Source organism: Amblyomma maculatum, chromosome 6, assembly GCF_055883805.1.
Source record: "Amblyomma maculatum isolate TAMU_Amacu chromosome 6, ASM5588380v1, whole genome shotgun sequence".
NCBI classification, from domain to species: domain Eukaryota; kingdom Metazoa; phylum Arthropoda; class Arachnida; order Ixodida; family Ixodidae; genus Amblyomma; species Amblyomma maculatum.
In genome coordinates this window covers 23,566,933-23,586,932 of record NC_139349.1, presented here as the reverse complement: position 1 = coordinate 23,586,932, position 20,000 = coordinate 23,566,933, and the positions used below count along the sequence as shown (strand labels likewise).

The window sequence follows — 20,000 nt, the reverse complement described above, 5'->3', positions numbered from 1 at the left end:
ACAACAAAGCGTGGTGCGCAACGAACTGCGGTTGGGACCAATGCAGCGGCACGAACTCATGTCTGAGATCAAGTGTTCGGCCTCCAACAACAACCTCACGGAGCCGCTCACTAGCCACTTCATCATGGAGATGAATCGTGAGTGCTTTCGCTCAAAATCAAGTGTCAGCATTCCATCTGTATTTGCCTCGTGACAATAATATAACCTAGCTGCCATTTAAATAAAGCTCCTTTGAGGTGAGAATTGACTCCCGACGTCCTTTGCATCTTGAATAGAACACGCCCCACTCCACCCAGGCACATTGGTATGACTTGGTCAATATGGAGCTATATATGTATGTCAATCAGCTTTTCATATAATGTTGCAACTTGCGACTGTATGCTAATAAGTTTGTGTAAGGTAGTAGAGCTACAAATTAAACGCTATTGATTAGCAAGTAGCAAAGTGTACATACGGAACAACGATACTGAAAAGAGAGCCGCTGACGGGACCCATTATGCTGTCGCGCCGTTTCCTTACAGCAGGGCTTAGGAGTCCTTCATATTGTGTCAGCAATGAAATGCTTTTAGTGTTCATATTCAGCAAATTCTGGCGATTATCATCCGGCAGCGGCGATTGTTCCTGGGCGTTGAGACGAGTTGCGCTCAATTATAAAAGTAAACCCAGAAGAAATGGGGTGGCCAGGCAGGGGCGCAGGTTCTCCCTCCCAAGTGGCATCGCAGACCTTCTTGGTGTAATGTGGTATGGCATCACCTAAACGAGAACGATCGCAAGCATGCAGCTAGCACCGCCCGTAAACGGATAGCGCTATACCCGTTACTACTAAGCGTTTCATGCTTGCTTTTTCTTCCGGCGACGGGGGAGAGTAACACGTTTAAATAAGTTCTCTTCAGCCCTGGTGCCACGCATTCCAGCTAGAATTTCATGGTTTAAATTGAGCTTATGTTAATATTATTATAATTAAAGTTAATCTCTATGAGGCAAGTTAAAAGGAAGTTAAAGACAAGTTACTCAGGTTGGGTTTTTAAGGTGACAGGAGCTGTAATGTAATCTTAACCAACGTAAAGTTAACGTTCCTGACATAAGCACGAAGAGTTGCTACTCGATATTTTATCTCAAGTCTTGTCTACAACTTCTTGTACATAAAAAACTACAAGAACGTGATCCACTCAAGCAACTAAAACTAACTTTCCTTCCTTCTTTTCTTTCGCGCTATTCATCCCCCCCCCCCTCCTCCTCCTCCTCATTTTCATCTCGTTGTTACGAGTGGTCGTAGTAGTGGCGTGTTGCACCAGGCGTCGAGTACAAAGCCATCGCTGCTCAACCGGTTGAGGAAGGAAAATGGGCCGGAGACAGGAAGCCGGAAAATCAAGAGAAAACTGTATTTACATAATACAGCATTGAAGGATTATAAAAACCAATAAACTGTAAGCTAAGACGGCTGCTGGGACCCGCTCAGAAACCGCCTTAGAAGTCTCCTCCTGGCGGGAACGGGACACTTTAGTCTATCTTGTCATTTTCTCGCCTTTTCCTGTCCGGTCACGGCAACTTGGTCTTAGAAGCCGAATTTTGGTGGGGTCAATGATGATCTTTGGCTCATTTTCTCAGGTTGACCTAGGTCTGGCATTCTTTCCGGCGCCCCTCTCTCCATAGCCTTCGTTGGCCGAGTCACAAGGACAAATCTCCCGAAAGTCTCCTCTCCTCAGGCCGCCTCCTCGCACAGAAGTTGGCGCACAATTGACCAAAACCTGCTGGTCTTTTGTTAATTAATAGCTCATGATCCAAGGGTGATTGAGTGCCTTGTTCTAAGAGCCGCCCAAAGTAGAACACCTGTGGAGACTACGACGGCGAAAAAGGAGAGGAGCGCGGATGATTGACAGCAACTTTGCTCCCTGCGGTCCGGCAGGCGTTATCGATACTTTCATGGCTGGGCTGCATTGTCCGTTCTGCTACACAGGATGCTAACTAATGCGAACCACGTGCGGCTAGGACACACACGGTGATGGTCACACTGTAGCCAAAGCGCGTGGAAGAATGCCAGACTTGGTGTCTCCGGACGTAGTCACGGGCGCCACTGCTCTTTCCATGGCGGTCGCATGGGAGTGAGTACGCGAAGATGCCCCTTTATAGTAAGGTCCCGCAATGCCTTCCTGGTTGAGTGAACTGAAACTGCCTTGGTGGAGACTGACAAGAGAGGGTAGAGGGGGCCGAGTCACAACACCGTGTAGGGTTGCCCCGTTAAACATTCAAGCCCTTTTATTGCGAAAGCAATGCTATACTCTAGGTTTCTAGCCTTCAGCGTAGCACGGCCGGTAGCCACGTCTTACCCACATGACACTGTGACGTCACACACCACGTGACACAAGGATGTGGGCTGGCAGGAGCTGCCAACTTGAGTCTCTCGTTTCACATGGGATGGTTATGTTAGAATCAGCCTGCTAGGACCCTTGCATTCACGTTACCTCTATAGGCCACTAAGGCACGTTCATACTGCTTGGTTAAGCGGGGCTTTATATGTGGGTTGAGGAAGAAGAAAAGGAGATGAAGAAGAACGCTCGGTCACCCGAAGCTAATGCTTTCGCTCAATATTTGGTTCAGAAGCGTTGAACCCTTGTAATTTTATCTTCCAACAGTCTCTCCCCTTATCGTACGACCTGAAACCATTCGTTCTAGCAGTAAAAGGCATCGCTTCGCATGTATACAGGCGCTTAACAGCATCATGGCATGGGCGTCACCATATTTTGTAATGTGATCTTTCCTTCACTGCCGGCTTCGGGGTTTCTGGTTTCGATGGCTGTCAGTACGCTGGCGCCCGGCCGCAAGGCGCCATTGCCTCTCTCGCTCAGGGGTCAGGATAACGAGCTGGCAGACTGCACAAAAACTTCGGGCTCGTTACTGTGTCCTTCCCACTGCCTACATCGGCTTGAATTTGTCGGAAAAGCCACCAGCCTGAGCGTTCTTATTTGTTAAAATCAATTTCTTAACGCTCTTTTTGAACAAAATAATTTATTCTCAGATGCGCATAGATTAAAGGTGGAGTAGCACCTGAAGCCATTGTCTTTGTTTTAGCACTATATATTTGTCTAAAGGACTCACATGTGTGAGACCGTCGTGGTTCAGGCGTAGAAGAACGTTCACCGTTTAGCACTGTCCACAATACTTACAACTACATGTGGACGCCCGCGCTATCCCTTGACAATCAGGCAGATAATATTTTACTTCCCGTCAACGCCCTGAGTTGAAAAGAAGACTATGCAGGTTTCTAAAACACCACATCAGGCATTGAGCTGCGTTCGGCTGCGCTCTATTTAAAGTAAGGAAACTCAACCGGGGATAACCCGCAGATGTTTCCAGTAGGAATACATGAAAATAGGCATAATTCTGTCGTGCTAAATTTCATTACTGGCAAGTGTATTACTTCTATACACAATCATCAGTTACTACATGTATCGCACCAGTGTTCTAAATTGCCTAAAGTTAGTTAGTTCGCAGCCATGCCCACGCTGGCTTTACCTCTCTGTGCAATAAATTCATAATGAGTGTACTAATAGGCTTCAAAAGATACCTTGTAATACTCTGCCTAACTAACGCGGCAGCAATACAAAGATTCAGTATACAGAATAACAGCTGTAAAAATATCACGGTCATTCTCGCATTTCCGCAGACACTACAGCCTCTGAAATAATCTGGCGCGTGTAGATTGTGATACTTATTACCCTACAACTTACAGATGTTATGTCGCCCCAGAAAGAAGCATGAGCTTGCGGTACACCTCCGAGAAATATCGCGGCATTGCTCATGATGTGCACCATGTGCAGTAAACGCCGTCTATTTTTCCGCCAATAAACCACAGAAACATTATTTCATTTTTTCTGCATATTGTTCCCACAACACAGATGACGTATGCACCGATCCAATGGTTTTTAAAAGTCATTTCACAATAGTACACAATCTGCGCAGTACTTCACACTGCATACTGATGTTGTTAGCGACCATTTCGAAGGCCAGGAGTGTCTGCCTAAAGCCCCTCTCTGCCATACTAGTGACGCGCCCTGCCGTGTAGAGAGAAAACGGCTCCTGACTTCACAGCGTGATGATCTTAGGTGGAATAACGACATCGTTGATGTGGGTCGCATCTACAGGCCACGCTATGAGCAGTTTTAGTCGTAATTACCGTGTCTGTATGACCTTCGTTCCAGTGAAGCCAACCGAGATTGAGGTGTCGCTGCCAGCCTTTTCCCGGCCACTATCCGGTAGCGCCGCCCTGGTCGCCGGGGAGTTGGTCGAGGCCCGGTGCTTGGTCAAAGGCGCCCGGCCCCTGGCCCAGGTTGCGTGGTTCAAGAGCGGCTACCGGCTACAGCCTGACCGTCTGCTGTCGCGGGAAGCTGGGTCAACGCTGAGCTCCGTTAGCTTCGCTGTGCGGGCTGAAGATGACGGAGGCAATTTGACGTGCCGCGCTGACAACCCCAGTTTGCCTGGCAGTGAACTGAGCAACACGGTCTCACTCGATGTCCACTGTGAGTGACTTGTTAACGCACACTCTAATTATAAGAGCGCAGCTCTTTTGGCGCCCGCTCCTGGGTTTCGCGTCGTCGTCGTCGGCCTCGTAACCAGCTGCGCCGCCCTTTCATTCCCGCAGTTCGAGCCGGCGCTTCGGAAAACCGGAGCCTCGCAGGAAGAAGGGGGGGGTAGACTCACCGGCGAACGATGGGGGCAGGAGCGCGCGCAGCAACCGGAGGACATGGGGAAAGGAAGGGAGGGGGGGGGGGGTCACCGGAGGCAGCGCTAGCACCTACTGACTGATGCCGCCGACGCCGTTAGCGAGTCAGGCAACGTGACTGCGTAGAACCCCTTCGCCTCCATGTAGAAAGAGGAGGAGGGAGTCCCCCCCCCCCCTCCCTTTCCCTGCGTGGCGACGAGGGTGCTCTCCGGTTACCGAAACGCCGGCTGGTCACGGTGCGTGCATCCCGTAGTCACTCGCTTCCCTCGCAAGCGGCGTCAGCGGCATCAGTCGATCAGTCGCTGTTATCTGTTCGTTGCGCAACGTTCCTATGGGCCCACGCGCTGCTTCCCGCAACCTCCTGATAACTTAATTGCTCTCTTCATTTCTCCGACCACAAAGTTTCTTTGATGACAGCCAAGAACTGTTAGTGAAGCGTTTCTTGAAGGAATACGTGTGGTGAAAAATCAAAACAAAAGTTGTCTGTAATTTTACATACGTGCCTTGTTCGAAATCTTTGCTTCAATCTATCGAGAAGGTGAAACAGCTGACAAGCTGCGCTCAAATTTCGCATTAGCAAGGAACGTAATCGTCGGCAATTCTTTTCATCTCATTTTGTCCAGACACTGCTTTGGCGCAAGCGCGAAATAGCAAAAAGGCAAGACTGCTGTCCTGATTCGCGCTTGTTTCATCTTCACTCTGCAACTGAAACATTAGGTACAGACTTCATCAAGCATTTTCAGGCTGCAGTAATCGCTTGTGAGCATTACAGTGAATAACTACGGTGCTCCTTATGACCGAAATACCCCTGAAAGTTTCTGAACATAGTTAAAACTTCAAGGCGCCGCCGCAAGACAGAAAAACAAAGCCACCACTCAATCGACATTCAGTAAATGATACGAGCACGTTTGCACACAGCAGATTTTCGAATACACGGGACACTGGGGAACCGGCTTTCTTGGCATCCCTATTTTGCTGCCCATGACTGAAAGGATCGCATCTACACTTCCCTCCGTGAGCTGTGTGCGTCCAAAAGCGTTAAGCCGCGCCTAAAGGAAGCGAGCAACTTCACCTTTGTCGTAGTTTCTCGGTAGGGAAAGGTTATTTGCGCACCTGTAAATGCGAAAATCAGTGTGGGGGGTCCAATAGGATTTTTCGCCACAGTACAAAGGTAAGCCTAAAATCAGCCTTTATGGCGGAATCATCTATACTATATAAGCTGTAACCGTACAACAGCTTGTGCTCTTTCGACCCCTCAGTTCAGTTCAGTCGTTCAGTCGTGTCCGACTCTTCGTGACCCTATGGACCATTTCACACCACGCTTTCCGGTCTCTCACTATCTTCCTAACATCACATAACTTCATCTGCAGTGCCTCGAGGATGCCATCTAACCATCGCGTTCGCTGCCTACCCCTTCTACGGCGACCCTCAACCTTTCCCAACATCAAATCTTTCTCCAGCGACTCCTCTCTTCTCATCAGATGACCAAAGTAGCTGAGTTTTAACTTTAGAATTTGACCCTCCAATGAGCAGTCAGGGTTTATGGTCGACTGTATCGACTGATTTGATCTTCTGGCAGTCCAAGGAACTCTCAAGAGTCTTCGCCAGCACCACAATTCAAACGCGTCAATTCTTCGGCGGTCAGCCTTTTTCACAGTCCAACTCTCGCATCCATACATCACAACTGGAAAGACCATAGCACGAGTTATACGTATCTTGGTTGGCAGACTAATGTCTCTGCTCTTTACTAGGCGGTCAAGGCTAACCATTGCTCTCTTTCCCAGAAGCAGGCGTCTCCTAATTTCATGGCTGCAGTCTCCTTCCGAGGTAATCTTGGAGCCCAAGAAGAGAAAATCTGTCACAGCTTCCACTTCTTGTCCATTGATGCTCCAGGACTTGATAGGGCAAGACGCCATGATCTTTGTCTTTTTGATGTTCAGTTTAAGCCCAAACTTCTCACTCTCTTCTTGTACGCGCATCAGAAGTCTCTTGAGTTCCACTTCACTTTCTGCCATTAAAGTGGTATCATCCGCATATCTAAGGTTGTTGATACGTTTTCCAACAATCTTCAGTTCATATGAAGACTCGTCCAGACCGGCCTTCCTCATGATGCACTCTGCATATAGGTTAAATAGGCAGGGCGACAGTATGCAGCCTTGCCTCACTCCTTTCTCAATCGGAAACCAATCGGTAAGACCATGCCCAGTTCTGACTGTGGCCTCTTGTCCTTCATACAGGTTCCTGAGGAGACAGATGAGGTGAGTTGGAACTCCCATCTCTTGGAGAGCTTGCCACAATCTGCTGTGATCTACGCAGTCAAACGCTTTCGCATAATCAATAAAGCAGAAGTAGATGGGTTTCTGGAACTCTCTTGCTTTTTCCATGATCCAGCGGAGGTTGGCAATTTGGTCTCTAGTTCCTCTGCCCTTGCGAAACCCAGCTTGCACGTCCGGAAGCTCCCGATCCACATACTGCTGCAGCCTACCTTGGAGGATTTTCAACATCACCTTGCTAGCATGCGAAATAAGCGCGATCGTGCGGTAGTTGGAACAATCTTTGGCACTGCCTTTCTTTGGAATGGGGATGTAAACTGACCTCCTCCAATCCTGTGGCCACTGGAGGGTTGTTCAAATCTTCTGACATAATGCATGCAGAATGCTAACAGCGTCATGGTTGAGGTTTTGAAGCAACTCAGCTGGAATGCCATCACTTCCGCTGGCTTTCTTCTTAGCAAGACTGGCTAAGGCCCATTCAACTTCACTCTTCAAGATGCCCGGCTCGAGATCAGTAATCACAACCGTCTTATGCTGGGTTTCCACATTCGGGTCCTTCTTGTACAGTTCTACTGTGTATTCCTGCCACCTCTTCTTTATCTCTGAGGCTGCTGTTTTCCCTCCCCCTCTTCAAGAGATAAATGAGCTAAGCATCAGACTTTAGAGCTATCAATGCAAGCTCACGCGAAGATGTGCAGTATAAAGAGTGCGTATAAGGTCTCCAACACAGCAAAAACGTTATTCGAGAAATAGCCGGCTAGCACAGATACCTAAAGACGCAACCGCGCAACAAACAATACCATTGTTTTGCTTTTGCTCACGTATGTATGAAATATCTAAAGATGCCTGATGCGGTCACATAGCAGTGCATATTATATACGCTGTCCCTTGATCCGCACAAAGCTTCAAAGTGTACATAAGTGTACATCCAAATTGTGCGGTTGTAAAAAGTAATCTAAGAACTCGGCGAAATTCCAAGAGCAGATTAGATCTGGCGTGTAGAGGTGAAGTCCTGCTATTTCTTCACAATTTTCGCTCATATACATAGCCAGGTTTGAGCGGTGGCGCTCGCGACGTGCACTTTTTACGTCCTTTGAACTGAGGATGTTTCTTGTATGCCGCTGCTGCACGATCACGGAGCTGCCGCCCTACCCATCCTCTGCGGGCGAAACGGAACGGCTAACTGCTAGCCTTTGAAACGCGTGGACAATTTCGTTCTAAAATCGTGTTTTTGGTGCGCTATAGCCTAGCTTTAATGTATACCCGCTCGTCAAAACTGTGGCCGAAGGGCTGCACATGCTTTGTAACTGAGTTCTGGTATCATGTGTTGGACGGTAATGAACGATGGCTGCCCATGGGCAAAGCGCGTGGCTCAGAAAAGGAAGACATGTTACGTTGAGACTCACCAAAAGTGCGACAAGACTAGATATTCCCCCTCGTGTTAAAAAAACGTCCAGGGGATCAATGATAGCCCTGGCTCGACGACAACCACAGAAAACGAGTGAGGTACACGTGCGGAAGTAAGAAAAAACGAGTTTAATGGTGATATGTCTCCAATATGTCAATATTCACAAAAGTGCACGTAGGCGAAACTCTTACTATCCGTCGCTCGAACACTAATTGAAAGTGACTGGCAGAATCAGATTCACTGCATTGAAAAAAGGATGGAACAAAATCAGCAGACAACGCGCTCACTCCGTAATGGTAGCTAACGGACTTGCGAGATGAAGAGTGGTTGTCTATTATAAGGTCGGCGCTTCTGCAGCTTTTTCATTACATTTTTACCGATTAAGGAATGCGTTTTTTTCTCATACTATGTAGGAAGTAAGGTGCCCGCAGAAAAAGCAACTTTTGTGCGACCTCACGGCTGTCAGGTTAACCTTACGCTTAACCTTACAGTTAACTTATTTTGAAATGAATACAAGCGCACAAGAACACGCACACAATAAAGGAAACACACAGGATGGGCGCTAACACAAGAAATGAAACACACAGGACAGACGCGTGTTGTTATGCGCTTGTATTCATTTCAAAATAAGCTATGCACCATCTAGCCCAAACAGAATTTTTGTTTACTTACGGTTGACCTTAAAAAGTACAACAAAAGATTGGTTTTTCAGTAAGGGTTTAACCATGAGTCGTGCACTTTAGGAAATAAGGAGAACATATTACCTGATCTTTGACTGAACGACTTTGATATATATATTTTCGAATGAGAACTGCATGCGGACAATTGGGGATGTCACTTGGCTGCGTAAACTGAATCACGGCAGGAAGTATGCAGCGGCCACGCGCGCTCTCGTACGGCCTGCGCCGTGAGTGCGAATACAGTGGGAGCTCTTGTAAGCAAATTGCGCACATACGCCTCCTAACCCCTCTTTGGCCGCTAGCTTCTATGCCAGGTACCGGTGCGCACCTGCTTTCTCGTCTTCAAGTGCTCTCTTATGAGATTCAGGCTGCGGAAATTAATATATATATATATATATATATATATATATATATATATATATATATATATATATATATATATATATATATATATATATATATATATATATATATGCGGTAGGCTTATTTACTTCATTCAGCTCAAACTTACAATAAAAATAAATCACTTCTCATTCCCCCCTCCATTTTATAAATCTAGACCGAGTGTATAATATACTGCGTGCCCCAGCTAAGCTGAACTAAGATTAAAAAACAAAGCATGAGATCTTTCCAACTGATATCAAGCGAGTACTTTTAGAATTCATGTGAAGCTAAAGCTACAGAGCCGACACACATCAGCACAGTGCGCAGCAGGATATAGTGCCGCCAGAAGTTTCATGAATCTTGCTCGGGAATCTTATAGTATACTACAGAAACGATCGCGTTATTATTCCTTTAAACTCACGCTATACTACTAACCTGTACAGCGCCCTTACAGAGCGCTTCAAGCGAGCAAGGCGTTCGCTATCAGCGAAACGCATGTTGGCATAGTGCATGCAATAGAAAGCTTTGCCGAAGGCTTTATGGAAAAAACGTTATGCTTTTTCATATTGCTCAATCCATCAACTTGACGTGCAAAGAAGAAAGCCGTCATAACAACGTGGCAAGCAAGTATAATGCATGCCCCATGGCGTTTTACGCCTTGCGTCTGAGGCGTCACTATAAGAAGCATATTGCAGGGCGGGACCAACAGAGTCCTATTCTTAGTCGTCCCACCACCATCTTTAAAAAAAGTAACACAAAATACAGAATGTCCAAATTATGAAAGAAATTGCACGTCAAGCGATGCACGCATAAATTGACGTTGGACACAGCTCTAAGGCATATGCACCCCCGTTGCGTCAAAGCGATCCAGGTAGACATTTCTGGATGTTCGCACCAAGAAATAGGACTTTTGGCACGGTCGTGACATCGGCTGCCTGAATTCCACTGCGAATATCGCTTGAGGGTTTTCAATTGCGGAGTCTTTGTTGTTGTTGTTGTTGTCCGGGAATGTTTTGTTGTGGTTTGGGTGGTACGTTTTGACTGCGTTTGCCACTGATCGCTTGTTTGCATTTCGTCGCGGTTGTGGGACTTGGGGCATTGCCCAGAGCTGCTACGAAATACAGCAGCCGTGTCCCTGCCTGATGTTTGCTCGAAAAGAAAGCCAAAACGTCCGAAGCGAATTAGCACATCCGAATGTGAAGAAACGTACTCTTGGAAACAGGCGAGGGTGTATTTTCAATTATTCTTGCAGTATTTCGTCGTAGCCATTCGCTGATTGAAGCGATACGAGTTTATTTATTTCAGTACAAGCAAACTTGGTGCCCTTGAGGTCAAATGAAATCTAATATCCCCTGCGCAGACTCTCATCAAGGCTGTGGATTTTTGGCATGCTTATATATTACTTCGTGATATTTCAATTAACTGCGGTTATCTTCAAGCATATAAAAACACATAAACCACTCAAGCCAATTCCGTTTTGCAGCACTGGAATGATAGCTTTGTTGTGTATAGACTGTACAGTCGAATTAAAGAACACACATACTATTTTGAGGGCGTCCGACGTTCTTGCTAGCACTATCCTCGTAACTGTGCATCACTGCCGCATCTTATAGCATTTAATGTTAGCTGTGCAAAAAGCTGAACACAATCTAATTTTATATACGAAAGTTACCTTTGTTGACGCTGCGCATTCATGAAAGGGTGCTACCAGTACATTCTCATTGTGGCTTGAACATTACTTAGGGGAAGTATAGAGCCATAATCTATACGGAGCCATTAACAATTTTCCACTTCTTACGCAGTTGATCCAATGGCATTGGTCCCTGTTCGATGACGCTTCAAGTGTACGTGACAAGCCATCAGGAATTTGGTTTATTCGCTACAATGCTTCACCACTGAATTTGTAGCAAGGTGATGGTATCGGCTACGGCGGCAAGCAGGAAGCGTACCATCGACGACGGCGCAAGCTGCTTTGCGGTTTCTGTTAATGCCCCTTGCCGCTTCCGTCCGATGCTGTCGCCTTGACGTCTCGCCAAAATAAAATAGCACATCCATAATATATCTTAATGGCTACGGCCAGTATGTGGGGGGAAATTTCGTGCCTGGCTCTGACCTCCTCGGACCTCGGAGCGACTTCTATCAAATCCAACGAAAATCATGCCAGGTTGCACGGACTGATCAAACGCTGCACACAAATTTGAATAAAAATGATTTAGGAGTATAAATGCGCTAAATCAAAACGACGATTGGCATTTATGAAATGTTTTAAATATACACTTACTGAAAGTTAGCAAAGTAAGCTTAGACTGAGATAAGTGTTTATCTAGTTTGCTTATAAAATTCCATGTTGACTGCAATAAACTCCAACCAAAGGTATCCACTAAAATGCCTCAACTTCGGAGGCAAGTATGAGCAACAACAAAATAGCAAAGAAATTGTTTTAGTCAGCAAAAGATGGGCAGACTCTCCCAGTGAAAGGTCGCTTCTTGAGATCAGAGGTTGCACGCGAAGTTTTCAGTTTTCTCGTTAAGTCGCATACATTCTGAGCGTATGAGTTAATATTCAAAAGTGGTTAACCCAGTTGAGGGGAGACGACGGAAATGAGGAAGGCGGCAATACAGAGAACACTATTTGCTGTTTTGGGAATCAACATGCGTTTTGAACACCTAGAAGAAAACACCGACAGACCGACAGCTGGTTACTCGGATATTAACATATTCAAATGTGCATTGTTCGGATGCAAATATCTGAATGCGGAATAAATTAAATTAGTATAGCTTCCACGTTGGCATTTCATGGGTTCTGAGATTTCATATTTGCTACTTGCAGGCGTGCATTTTGCCGGGAAGCCTCCGACCGGTTATTCAGAAAGATGGAGCTATAGCTATTGGTTCGGCGCTTTTCTTGTAACAAATGGATTCGGAGTTGCACAATCGCGACTTCTGATGTGCCTGGCGACGTGTAATGCACGGAGATTCATGCGTTCGATCGCCCTTTCTGAAGGAGGAAAGAAAGAAGTCTCCAAACGTCTTTTTGTCGGCCTCGCCACATTGCTTTCTCAACCACCTTGCGCGCGTCTATGCAAAGGACAGCATAAGCTCTTGCATGCGTTAGCAAATGTCCAAAGAGAAGACGCTTTGATGCTCAAGTTTGTCCAGTTTATATGTTAGTGGCGCTAAATATGTTTAGAAGCCTTTGTATTATACTTTCCCGGTGGTTGTTTTGTTCCGTCCTTTTAGAGCTAAGAAATGGTTAAGGATGCGCTAATACATGCAGCGGTCGAATTTGAGCAGCGGCGGTGCGCGCTTTCGAACGACATGCGCACTGATCGAGAATACAGCGGGCGCTGTCCTAAGAGAGTTGCGCTCTCTGCCGCCGCTAGGGGCGCGGCGGACTTAATCCTCCAAACCATCCTTGGCCGCTCACTTCAGTTGGTGCGGCAGGAGTGCGCCTGGTTTTTCGTCTTCAAGCGCTACTTTTCTAGATTCAGGGGGACAAAATAAGATAAAAGATATAATGCGGAGGGTTCATGTACTCGATGTTGTTCAAACTTGATAACATATTTGCCCCAAAAAAAAACTGAATGTTAAAGATACAAAGAGAGAAAATTACCTTTTCCTGTTCCTTAAGCCTGTTCAAGCTAACTTTAGCCAAGGGTTACAAAATAAAACGTGATGTAGACCAAGTGAACCACTTGCATACAGCCGTCAGCCGTCTGGCGCACAACTGGCAATCTTTTGTTTTGCTAAATAGTAATTACGATACTTTTCTAATTATTCAAATATTGCTTTTAGCCAATAAATGCGATTTGCTAAATTGAAGACCACTTTCAGAAACGCCCGTTCCATTTATTTCCGATCAAGAAAGTCTCACGTATATCTTTTTTTTTTTTTCGAGCTGCAAAGAAAGCCCGCGAAACACAAAAACTATCACGTGACAAGCGCCTTCGCGTGCCGTGATTGTGGTGCTCTCCACTGTGGTTCGAGAGAACGAAACCAGCTGGGGCCGTGGTTCAACGACGCAGTTCCAGCTGTATAGGCTGACATGTTGGGGATGGCTTTAACCAGCGCGGCGAGCTCCCTGCAACTTGCACCATCACGTGCACCGTATGGCTGAGCGGACGAAGAAACCATCGCGGACATATCGTCCTGCCGCTGCAACGGGCCATGGAGCCAAGCCGCAGCTGATTTTGTTCAGTGAAACCACGGTGGAAAGCAGCATAATCATGGCGCTCGACTGTGCCAGTCACGTGATTTTTTTTTTGTGAGTTTCTTTGGAACATGGAAAATAAAGATATACGTGCGGCTTTCTTTACCTCAAATGAGTGGAATTTAGGCTTGTGAAGGTGAGGTTTGCGAGCGTCCCAGAGATGATTGCTGAACTTTGTGTAATTTCTATGTATAAATTTCATTGTCTGGGGACTCCAAGATACTCCCCAATCCCTCCCTATTTTTATAGAGCTTGTGCATATCGATTCGCCTTCTCGTTTCCCGCAATTTCCTCGTGTGGAGAGACTCAAATAATTTCTACTGGCTTCCGCTTTGGCTGTTTTTGATTAGTCCTGCTGCTGCAGAGCAAATTAGGCCTTTCTTGTAACTTTTCATAGCAATCTTGGTGTCGCTAATCATTATGTCCTTGCTACCTAAGCTACCATCCTTGAGAGCTAAGGCAACAGCTACTTCTTCGGCATCTGTTGCCGAGGGGATTGTCATTTCCGGAAGGAATCTGAGCTCGTCTTCTGTCGCTTGCGCCACCACGGTGGTGAAATATTTGTCTTCCTTTGCTCTGGCCGCGTAGACACAGACTGCAGCCGGCTCGCTACATTATTTACCTTCTATTCTTTGAACACGGTTCGCTCTTTTAGCTGCATGGGTTTTCATTGTCATGTTTTTTTTTTCTTTTTTTTTTATGGAGGGACGGGAATTGATATTCTCTTTGATTACGATCGGCAGCATCTCCTTGCAGCTAGAGTCATACACCGGCTCTATCCCTAGTCAGTATAGTACCATGCCACCAGTACTGAAGCTGCGAGCTTTAATATTTGCACTTTGTTATGCGTCTTTATCGACCCTTTCAATGTGTTGTATATGCCCGGTTCGGATAGATTTTTAGTTTTCGTGTATGTGGGAAGCCCTAGAGTTGCTTTGTAAACAGTTCAAAAGGTAGCAATAATTAAAACATTCAGGTTGCAAATGTTACTGATCATCAAGGCTTACACTACTTGGCATATATATTTCTCCTTCTTTCCTCTATGCTTATTAGAGACTCTTCTGACCAGCAGTAGTACTTGTGGCCCGAATGGCTTTGATGTCATCTTGACCTGCACCATCTTTGTGAAAGGTGAAGCCAAGGACCTTGAGGCTATCCACTTCAGCGATGTCGTTTCCTGCCAGTTTGATGTTTAAGACCTTCCTTGTATTAATATCTGTGCATTGATCACTTGAAGCGCATAATTTGACTTCCACTGCAAGGAATTTAGGCTTTACTGGGGAGCACTTTAGCCAGATGTCGGTGGCGTATGAGAGAACGGTATGTGCAAGCCTTTTGTAGTGTTTTTCTACTTGTTGCTTGGTGCCCGTATTGGTCCAGATAATAATATCATCTGCATATTGCACGTATGTTACGTGCGAAATTTTACACTGGGCTTGGATCCCACTGCTACGTTAAAGAGCAAAAAGGAGAACACTGCTCGTAGTGGCGAGCCATTGGTGGCCATTTACATCTCCGCTTCTTGTAGTTCCCTAAATTCCTTGCCCAGGTCTAATGTCAGGGTCGCATGCAGTCGCTTCTTCGTTATTTTGTGAGGAAATGCGTCGTTTTGAATCATCCTGACTCCAGAGTATGTCGGAAGTCGAGATGCCAGGCCTGAAGCGAATTTAGTTACTGATTACAACGGAACAGATTTTTTCTTTCTCAAACGCGCCTGCTATGTCCCGGTATCACGCAGCAGACACCATCGTGCAGCAGCGCTATCACGCACCAGCGACATATTTATACCTTCTTTTTAATGCATTTTGAACGTTCTGGTGCCTGAGATTTTGTTCCTTAAAATGTTCCATTCCTGGGTGGCTGACTAGTTGGTCACTGATAATTATAGTTTCTATCGCACGGCTGTCGTTATAACAACTTTGCAAAGTCCAGGGGATGCACAGTGCCAAATGTTCCTTGTTTTTCTAAGAGCCTGTCGACTTTCCTGCGTTTTTCTGCAGACGCACCACAGATGTCGCTGGTCGCAACCAACCTGCGGCCACGCATCGGTGAAAATGTCACCTTGCGTTGTGACTGGAAAGCCAACCCTGGAGTGACCGACGTCTGGTGGCGTCACGACGGTCAACTGCTGCCGTGGCGGGGAGCAGCTGTGGTCCTGGGTCCCGTGACAAAGGAGCACGATGGCCTGTACGAATGCCTGGCCTCCAACGAGCACGGCGAAGGCTTTAGCAGCCAAGTCTACTTGTCCGTCCTTTGTAGGTAGCTGTGAGCTTTCTCAAATAACAGTGGAGGGAAAGTGGCGTTCAGTTTAAAGAAATGATCCTCTCACGTAGCCAAGGACGGCACTAGGACATTGGTAGTGGGGTGGTGCTGAAAATGCTGAGGAGGAGGAGGGAAGAATTTGGTTACCCAGGATGCCTCTGTGACAATAATTACGCTAAGTTAAATTACATAAAATAAACAAAATGCAGCGGTGAGAGATTGTACTACATCATCATCATCAGTCTGAATATACCCAAAGCAGGGCGAAGGCCTCTCCCATATTTCTCCAATTAACCCGGTTCTGTGCTAGCTGCATCCACTTGACTCCTGCGAACTTCTTAACGTCATCCGCCCTGCTACGCTTTTCTTCCCTTGAAATCCAGTTTGTTGCCCTAAGCGACCATCGGTTATTTACATTCTCTTCAAACGTACTCCTCGTCTGATGCGGCGCTTGGAGAACATTTTTGAGATGGCCGGCATATTCGTGGGGTAGCGACTACCATCCCACACCTTCTCTTTTAGTCTTTGCTCCAAATAGCAGCTATTTAATTTATTTCTGGTTTCGTCTTAACGGTGATCTGCAGACCTCACAAAGGTGCTTAGTTAATCAGAACAGAGTAAAAAGAGCAACGCTAAGTGATGTAACGTATTTCCAGGCCACAGGCACCATACAAAGCTCTTTATTTGCATACGTACGACAAATGCTTCAAGCATTCGTATCATCTTTTGGTGTGCTTTGATCTAGCACCGATTGTTCCGCTCCGAGCAAGGTGAACTGAAATAGCACAAAGACACATTATAAGCGATAGTGCCACTGTTCCTATGCATGCATGCAGATAACAGTGCGAGCTCTCCTGCTACTGTTACGAAGACGGAGTGAACAGAAACTTTTATGCCAAAGAGAAAGACAAACACAGGATCCGACGGTTAACGCCAACTGTACCGGATTTTTTTTTTTCAGTTATGCCCATTGCTATTATGTACCCCCTAGATTAAATACCTCTCGGCATTAAGGAGAACATGTTAAAGGGTTTGCATAATGTGCAGTCCTTGCCAGCTCAAGGACCCCTATTTGTACTCGGCAAAGAGTGGTAAATGTGCGTTCGGAAGTCTCGTTGATCCTACGTTTTTTAGCCCGCCATGTCGACAAGAGTGTACACAAGCTTTATCATCGACGGTACACTTTAACCGTTTTCTATATGCTGTAACTGAACACTTAAACCCCCCTCCTCCCCTCACAAAAATAACAAAAAGATGTATCGAAATGTAGACATGACTATCCATTTCAGTGGTGCCTCAGTATAAAAGTGCGCGTCCGATCTTGCGAAGAAAATGCAGGCAAAATAGTTCTTATTACGCATTTCTGTATTCTTTACGTTCCGAGACTTCCTTGATGTTGTACTGCGCTTGCTGCGTATCTGTGTCTGCAAAGTACACCGCCGACCACTTCTTATACATTTATTATCTTGTTAGAAATCACAGAGAAATTCATCGCCACTACGCGTGCTCTTTCTTTGCACTTACTGTATTTTGTCGAATCTAGAACAACCTCGCTTCTAAGCCGACGCACGAAAGTTGATTGCTTAGAGGGAAAAAAAAGCTTTCCTCAAATATAAGCAGTTCTAAACCTTCGAAAATCGAGAATAACGGCGCCTGGAAAACGATCGCTATTTCTTTGCCAAGAGCCCGCCCCACTCTCACGTCATCGCCGTCGCAAGCTTCGTAGCCACTGACCTCCTGATACAGTACAAAAATTTCTGTTCCGTCGGATGAAAGAAGCAAAATGTAGCGCACCAAGACAAGGACGGAGAAAGGCACACACACAGTGCGTCCTTGTCTTGGAGAGCTACATTTCGTTCCCTTCAATAATGTACAAACAAGACCAAGCATTTACCCTTCTGTTCGATCAAGTGCACTGGACGCGGAGCACTTTCTGATAGAATGGGCGACCAAGCCTTTTGGGATATCATCCCAGTCTGCACCAGTCCAGTTGGCTACATTTACTATAGCGACGCACGCTTGATGGCCTCTGTTGAGATTAGCTAGTGCGTTTCAATGAGCCAGCCTATCTGTCGCCGCCGATCGTTAAAAGGCTTGCTGATGCTGACGTCAAGATGCTGTAGCTGGCCCATCCTGCCCTTAGGTATTCTCGTGAAGACTTTGCTAGCTTTGGATAGCGCAGCTTTTACTTCGTTAGTGAGGTGCTTGTGCTAGGAATCGAGGACGAAAAGGGAGGCTTAGGTTGCGAGGATTTTAGCGTGGTGCCTGTCACGAGAAATAATTAGTGCGAACTTTGACGAAATCGTAGCCAGACCTGAAGCGTTGCGGCAAATGCCTCCTGCCCGTAACTCCCACGCTTTCAGGCACAGTTCTCACCCGGTGTGCAGGCTGCCAGGTCACGTGGCAGGACTAACCTTCTGAAGAGCTAGCTTCTATCAGCTAAAGCTAGGAGGACTAATAACTACTGTGCTGTCTTCTGGTCGATTTTGGTTTCTTTCTTTGAAGGGCGGGGGGTAGAGGGGAGCACTACATGTGTGTCGTTTTCCCATTTCAACGCGTTTTCGTCGTGTGTTACCAATATTATACAAAAATCCCCAAACACAAGCCAACTTGAGGATTTTGTTTGTCGTGTTCATAAAAATACGATACTTATATAGCTTATGGAATATTTGATGCTCACGGTATTATGATGTCATATGATGCAACCACAAGCTGGCCCCTTCTGATGGACATTTCCAAAATTAAATTTAATAATATCTAAATTCTGCAAGTGAGATCTGGGGGAAGAGAAGGAAATAACAGCGCGGTCATGTTCAGCTTGTTCACACTGTTTTCTCATCTTTGTTCTCCATGGTAACTAAAATCTATGAGAACCCCAGTTTACAAACTTGGTCTTTCGAATCTACTTTCGTCAGCACTTCAGGCCCATTTAACCTCACCTTTTTACAGACGCGCCGGAGTGCGCTGAGGGTGAGACCGCAGAATACGCAGCTGCTCCGGAGCTTCGGGTCGCTTGTGAGGTGCGTGCCAACCCCGACAACGAGCTGCAATTCGAGTGGCTGGCCAATACCACGAGACGCGTTGGACGCATTGATAGCCTGGCTGTGAACGGAACTCGGGCACTAGCTCGAGCTGTAGCCAGCAGGGAGCTAGAGTACGGCTTGCTCCTCTGCTGGGCATCCAACATCGTGGGCAAGCAAGAGGAGCCTTGCGTGTTCCGCATCGTAGAGCCCGGTATGTCTGAACTCCTAGTGCACGTTCGCTAAACATTTTCAGCACATGTAACTGAGGAGTGCCAAACCTTAGTAAAGCGTCAGCTCAGCACTTAATCCTGTATACTATAATGCTACTCAAAATGTATAGCTTTAGGTCCTGCCTGTCCCCGACCTACTCCAAATGGTTCGGGCAGGATTGGCTACAGCCCCTGCCTATAAGTGAGAAAACGCTACTAATGGTGAAGATTGTAGCGCCTGAAAACACAATTGACATAAAGGAGACAGCACGTGCGCTACAGTATTTAATATGAACGACAAACTCTCCTAATCGGCTACACTATAAACGATACTGTAGTGCCAGCCAATACTGACAGGTTCACAAAAGTTTTCACGTTTTCTCTTTCAGCCCTGCCAGGCATCCCGCACAACTGCACTGCCAAGCGTGAAAGGCAGAATGACATCGTGGTGAGGTGTCTGCCTGGTTCTACGGGCGGCCTGCCTGTGACCTTCAATGCTGAGCTGTATTACGGAGGAGTCGCTACCTCAACCCTTCCGCTGCTACCACTGCGCAAGGCTAGCGAAATGCGATGGCCTCGATTTGTATTTGCTAGTATTTCTCAAACCGGTCCCATAATAGTACGCATCTACGCCACCAACTCTCAAGGGCACAGTAGCACCGCTGAAGTGCGCTTCATGGAAGATACACAACTGGTGCGTGGCACACAAGGTCCAGTCAGTGTCGGTGAGCGCCTTTAGCTTTCTTTTATTTCAAAACGCTTGGCTCCATGCATCCAACCACTAACACATGTCTGCTGATTTGCAGAAATGTTGGTTCTCAGTGTGCGCGTA

General features: G+C 46.4%; 1 protein-coding gene across 1 annotated transcript in view; it reads left to right on the top strand.

Moving 5' to 3' along the window:
- LOC146185273 (neural cell adhesion molecule 2-like) overlaps positions 1-20,000 on the top strand; it is a 35,116-nt gene that overhangs the window by 9,268 nt on the left and 5,848 nt on the right. Inside the window, exons 4-8 of the mRNA XM_084607787.1 lie at positions 1-137; positions 4,200-4,517; positions 15,675-15,929; positions 18,886-19,170; positions 19,558-19,893. The exon at positions 1-137 is cut by the window's left edge and continues 70 nt beyond it. Of these exons, the coding sequence (XP_084463913.1) occupies positions 1-137; positions 4,200-4,517; positions 15,675-15,929; positions 18,886-19,170; positions 19,558-19,893 (1,331 nt within the window). The remainder of the gene's footprint in view (positions 138-4,199; positions 4,518-15,674; positions 15,930-18,885; positions 19,171-19,557; positions 19,894-20,000) is intronic.